Source organism: Bremia lactucae, linkage group LG2 (assembly GCF_004359215.1).
Source record: "Bremia lactucae strain SF5 linkage group LG2, whole genome shotgun sequence".
Taxonomy (NCBI): domain Eukaryota; phylum Oomycota; class Peronosporomycetes; order Peronosporales; family Peronosporaceae; genus Bremia; species Bremia lactucae.
In genome coordinates, this window is record NC_090611.1 from 3,658,298 (window position 1) to 3,664,297 (window position 6,000).

At 45.1% G+C, this 6,000-nt stretch overlaps 1 protein-coding gene across 1 annotated transcript; it reads left to right on the plus strand.

Moving 5' to 3' along the window:
• Positions 1 to 1,553: 1,553 nt before the first annotated feature.
• Positions 1,554 to 2,003, plus strand: CCR75_001036 (uncharacterized protein; the record flags this gene model as incomplete). Its single annotated transcript, XM_067959141.1, has 1 exon — positions 1,554 to 2,003. The coding sequence occupies one exon, from the start codon at positions 1,554 to 1,556 to the stop codon at positions 2,001 to 2,003; it is 450 nt and encodes a 149-aa protein (XP_067822126.1).
• Between the last annotated feature and the right edge of the window lie 3,997 nt (positions 2,004 to 6,000).

A 6,000-nucleotide genomic window follows, 5' to 3' on the forward strand; every position in this document is an offset into this window, starting at 1 on the left:
ATCACCGAAATATTAATTTGTCTTGAAGCAGTCACTTAATCGTAAACATTTATTATCAAAAACTAGGGAATTGATAATCCCCTTAAGGTTTTTGGGTTAATCGCCTCAGTATGATATGGAAGGTTAAGTTATGCATGCAGAGTGCTAACGAGGGTTTGGCTCCTTTTGGTCACAATCAAGTGCATGTGCTCACAATACAAAGAACAAGAGGACCCAGCTCACGAAGATGCGGGAGTGCAGCAACAGGACCCGCAGGACCAGGAGGACCTAGTTCATAGAATATAATGTTCTTGTGTCATGACTGGCGTATACAGGGCTCAATTTCCAAAATATAATATTTTTGTGTCATGAACGAACCGTGAAATAGTCGAATAAGAAAGGTCACAAACAAGCGAGCTTGAATCGAACTGAACTGAATGATTTCAAATTGAGAATAAAATAGTTGACGTCGAAAGGCAGCGAGCAGCCAGTGCTATCATATTGTCCCCTGCCTACCTCGGAGTGCATTACCACTATGCGAGCATAAAAATTAGTCAATCTTGTCAAACTGAGGAATTTTTTTTACCACAACCTGAGGGGAGATGAGCGATCCCCTTGGATTCATCCTATTCAAAATGAAGCCAGAGTTCATTCGCTGGCACACATCGGTTGGAGAACCGTTGTTGTGGTACATTTACTTTATGGGTAAAATACCCTTTTATCTAATTTTAAAATAGTTAGTTACTTAAATCCCATTTATTATGGGTAACAAATGTGGTCGCCGCCAGATATAAATCTGGCGGCCAAAATCTATTTTTAATTAGCTAGGGTAAGGTTTTTAGATTTAAATAATTCAATATAGTGCAGTTCTCCTTTTGATCTTAAAGCGTTAAGTGCCTTCCTAAGGCTGGCACATTGATCTGTAAGAGATAGAAGCCTTTCTAAGGTATACCCTCTTGGGCACTAGTTGCCACTTGTTTCTACGAACCCCTGAACCCCTTGAACTAGGATTCCTTAAGCTTTAATAGCTTGTACGACTCCCTGAGTTGTTAAACCCATTAGTTCAATAGAACTTAGTGACTCTCTGAGTCTGAAAGTCTTCCTCTGACTTTAGGAGCGAGGTAGCTCCGCTACACTACGGCTGTGGATCCCTGGAAGCATAGAGTGCGAGATTTGCATGTGTTCTGATAATAAATATTTAGGGTTTTTCTTTCTCAAGCAGCTGAGAAAGTTCAGTGCAGTCGTTTCTATTGCCAGATATTTTAATTTTAACTCGATCTTTTTTTAAGTACGAATCACCGGGCTTTTTGAAGATTCAATTGCCTTGCTTTCGTCTCTTTTGCACAACCGACACGTGTTTGCTGTAATGGTGTGTACTACACTAGTCTGTACGCACCACAGAGGTCGTTCAGTGGTCGTTCAGTTTTAATCTTGGTCGTCCATTCTTTTAGAAAACCAAGATAAATGAAAAATGTACGGAGAGGGATGGTGCGGACATAAATTATTGGGTCTTCTCTCTAAGATTCCCACTTTTAAATTTCCTTTAAATCCCTCAAGCAAAACACCGCGACACGATGGCTGACCAATTGACGGAAGAGCAAATTGCCGAATTCAAGGAGGCTTTCTCCCTGTTCGACAAGGACGGCGATGGAACGATTACCACCAAGGAGCTCGGCACGGTCATGCGCTCGCTGGGCCAAAACCCCACGGAAGCTGAGCTGCAGGACATGATAAACGAGGTTGATGCGGACGGCAACGGCACGATTGACTTCCCCGAGTTCCTCACGATGATGGCTCGTAAGATGAAGGACACGGACTCGGAAGAGGAGATTTTGGAGGCATTCAAGGTGTTCGACAAGGACGGAAATGGATTTATTTCGGCCGCTGAGCTTCGTCACATCATGACCAACTTGGGCGAGAAGCTCACGGACGAGGAAGTGGATGAGATGATTCGCGAGGCTGACATTGACGGTGATGGTCAGATTAACTACGAGGAGTTTGTCAAGATGATGATGTCCAAGTAAGATAGTTACTTGTCGTCATTCTCCAAGCGAAGCGGACTCGGTAGAAGCGCAGGCGCTGTGGTGCTGTAGACGTTTCACGCGATAGTTGCGTAAATAATTTAGAAACAGCTGGAGGAAACATGCTTCGTAGTGTAAGAGATTGCATTACTGTAGTAGTGAATGGTCGCAAGATCGTTTCTAATCGCGTGATTAAAGAAATGTTTTTCTCTATAAGAACATCGTTGTCTATGCACGCACGTCTTGTACTATTGTGTGCTATCGTCTTCCACCGACGTTGCGTCGTGTATTTACAGTGAGTGTGGTACATGCTATAATTTGCTGTCCTGTTGACAATACACTCACTCACCTCTGGTGGAGGCATACCGCTACACTGTAAATAGCATTAGAAACTCGTTTTTCAGTTGTTCTTTTAGAAGGAACACGGCCAACATAGATGAAGTCAAAAATTTCTTTTTTCTGACATCATCTTTTTTGATCTCAGAAAGATGGAAATGATCGATTTCATTACAAGATTCGTAGTATTGTGAGCTGCGGAAAACCCATATAGTATTGTGAGCTGCGGAAAACCCATATCGAGGGAGCTTGTAAAAATGTCTAGCAGCTAAGTGTTTCAAGATAATCTCGATCAGCGATTATTTGTGATCAAGCAACGCCGTGACTGCCTGCGTTCTTCATATCGTCGTGATTGCCTATTAAGCCAGGTGACGATATTGTCAGATCAGGTATCATTGAAAAACATTTTGTTTTAGCATGCCCACCTCCTCTTTAAGACTATAATCAGTAAGATCAAGCGACATTACAATTACGCATCAAAGATTTGGACAAAGTACCGCGCGACGTTTCAAAGGTCGTAAGGTTGATAGATATCCCAGCGATTTGTTGCGCTACTGGCTCCACGAATAATGCAGCCTTCTCACATGCATTGGCAACCCTCAGGCCATAGGTTGCTCAAGAGCTTTCTCACCATGCTGCAGACATTAAATCTTTTAAAAGACTAAGAACGGTGTATATACAATACGTTTTTAAAGAGGTTTACAGGGCAATAAGTTAAATCTAAGGTCCCTGTGACCGTGATGCCGTGCTAATTAGAATACATGTCAGGAACTACTGTGACGTCCTCCGAGTCCGTTGCATTTCGCTCGCGTCATAACTGTATAAGCTGATCCGTTAGTTTGTGGCTGCATGAAAAAGCGCCATTCAGTTACGTAATGTTCTTAGCGGACTGGTGTCGACATCATTGAAATAGAAGAAAAAAGACTCGTCGAACCAGAAGAATAGTGAGCCGTTTCAAACTCGGGAGCAAACATTACGACACACTCCAGAACTTCTCGCTGGATCTCACACCGTGCCAAAAGGATCCCATAAAAGTTATTTTGCTCTTCCCTGTGCACTAAACCTCGCACCATCTTGATGGATTACCGCCAGTACCAGGCCCCACAACCCGCAATGCTTTCGTCCTCGCGCGGCATGGCTCGGCTCAACGGAAGCAATCGGGCGGCGTGGAACGCCATGGATCTGGAAATTGGAGCCCAGATGCCACCTGCCAATGCGCGCGGCGCAACGACAGACGGAGGTGCGCTCTCTGCCCGTAATATCTTGCTTCATCAGAAACTACGTGAGCGCAAGCGCTACGACTCGGCCGACGACGCAATGAAGAAAGCAGCGGCCAGTCGGTCTCAGACCTCACCACCGTCGACTCAGACCCACGTATCGTCGACTCCGACTCCGATGGTTTCACCAATGTCAGGATTCTCACCAATGGGCGGCCAGTCGGCTTTTCTTACTGCAATGCAAGGCGATGGGTTAAAACGCAATGTGCCCCCAATACGCCTTTGTATGAGGCGCGAGGAGGGCCCGAGGAGGGGCGCAATGCATTGATTCAGCGGAAATTGCAGAGCAAAGTCTCGTTTGATTCGGCCGATTATCAAATGAGCAAGTCCACTCTTCCCGCGTATGTCAACGACCCTTTATTGGATCTTGAACAAGCCAAGAAGGCGTCGTGTACGTCGTCGCCAATCAATGCAAGCAAACTCGAGTCGGTTACAATGAGTCCGAGTCGTGCGAGCAAGTACGGTTCTTTATTGGATGGAAGAAAGAAACCAAGTCGACGAGATCGCTTGGATCCGCAGTATGAAATTAATCCTGTTCTAGAGGAAAAACTAGGATCAACGTATGGCAAACTCTCGGCAGCACATGTTTTAATTCGACGTAAATTAAAGGAACGAAAGCGGTTTGACTCGGCCGACTATGCAATGGAGCAACAAGGTCAGCCTACGGAGGTGCCCGTGGATCTTGTCACTGGACCTCTTGTCGTAGCGCCTTATGGATCCTTAAGGGCATCACCTATTGATCATCAAGTGAAGCACATTAAGTTATCCGATAATCCAAGCAAACGGGTGGCATCTCCTGCGAAAGAGGTCGTTGTGAATGCTGCTCAAGCAGCGCTAGCGGCACGAGCGGCACGATATGCGAGTTGTCATGGAGCTGAAGGCACAAAGCCAATGACGCGCCATTTGTCACAAGCAGCATGTGACCGCTATGGACTGGACAAGTCTTTGGTTTTGTCGGGTGCGGCCATTGGTCGCAATGTAATTTTGCAGCATAAGCTTGCCGAGCGAAAGATTTTTGATTCGGCTGATCATTTCAAGAAAACTACATGAGTGGAGGGTGAAGGATTATTGGAGGGCTTGTAAGGGTGCAGCGACTGGCTGGGTTTATCAGGCATTGCGTATGGACTCGTGAAAAGGTGGGTGGTTAGTGCTTTTGTAGACGACAGTATTTTGATTAATTACTTCGCTTTTTTTGAAACGTACAAAATAAAAGAAAATGTGGACATCTGGTATTAGTGCGAGTGTTTGTATGGTAGTTGTTTTAAACGTTTCTGTCGCCAGCGCGACCAGAAAATAGATCTGGCAATGTAACGACGAAAATGATTTGTTTTTAAAGTCAATTAACATTTTTTCGATATTGTTATTTCATTTTAGTACAAATGGTAAGCTCCATCTTGCGTTTTTGTTTTTTGAAATCGAACTTTGCGTAAACAAACACCACTGGCCCCCGTCCACAGCACAGCGTTAACCGTTAACGCAACAATGCAGTCATTCGCACTTTCGTGTTTTACGTTGGGTTTGGATTATTATGCTTTGACGTGCAACAGAGCCAGTCATCTTCTACGCGTCAATCCAGGAGCTGACGATTAATGGATTTTTCGGTAGCAACCCTAGTCTTTGTAAATTCCAAAAAAATAGTAGGCGAACTGTAACGTATTGTTACATGAAATTGACACTTGAAGGTTGTCGATTAATATAGGGAGCCGCTAGCCAGCACTCACCTTCGGCTAACCACCATTCACCCTGGCTTGACAAGCTAAATGCTTTCCGCGAGCGGTTCAAGGAACGGACCGTAGTCGTTGCACGCTATAAGTTGCATCGCGAACTCACGAGCTCCATCGTGCCGTACAAACTTAACCTTCTTGAAAAACTATGTTCTCCACGTAAAACTGAAGGTTCCTCGCGCATCAAGCAGCGCGGGGGGTTAACTATTACTTACAAGTACTGGTGAAGATGCCCGCCATTTTTTGGCGTCAAATCACTTTCCATAACACTTTAATCTCTTTGCAATGAACAACCTGCAACTTGGAACTCTTGGAGAGCTCGGAGGGCGAGTGTTTGCTACCCTAGAAGAGGCTTGAGCTGCAGTAGATTCTCAATTGCAAGACGAGAGTTTGTTTTGACTATCAAGCATACAAGGCGGGTGGGTAACAAAAATATGGTGACGTGAAAGCTGTGGTTCTCTACTGCTCTTGTGCAGCACAACAACCACAACTAGAGGCAGAAGCAGAACAGCAACAGTGCGTGGCAGTCGGGATGTACCTTTAATTGCACCATACGCCGTAAAATGGCACAGAGTAGACAGCGTTTTTTATGACAAGGAACTCAACCATGCACCCTTTGCCGACCCGTCTGTCCACCCGCAAGGACGTGCTCTAACCTCAGCT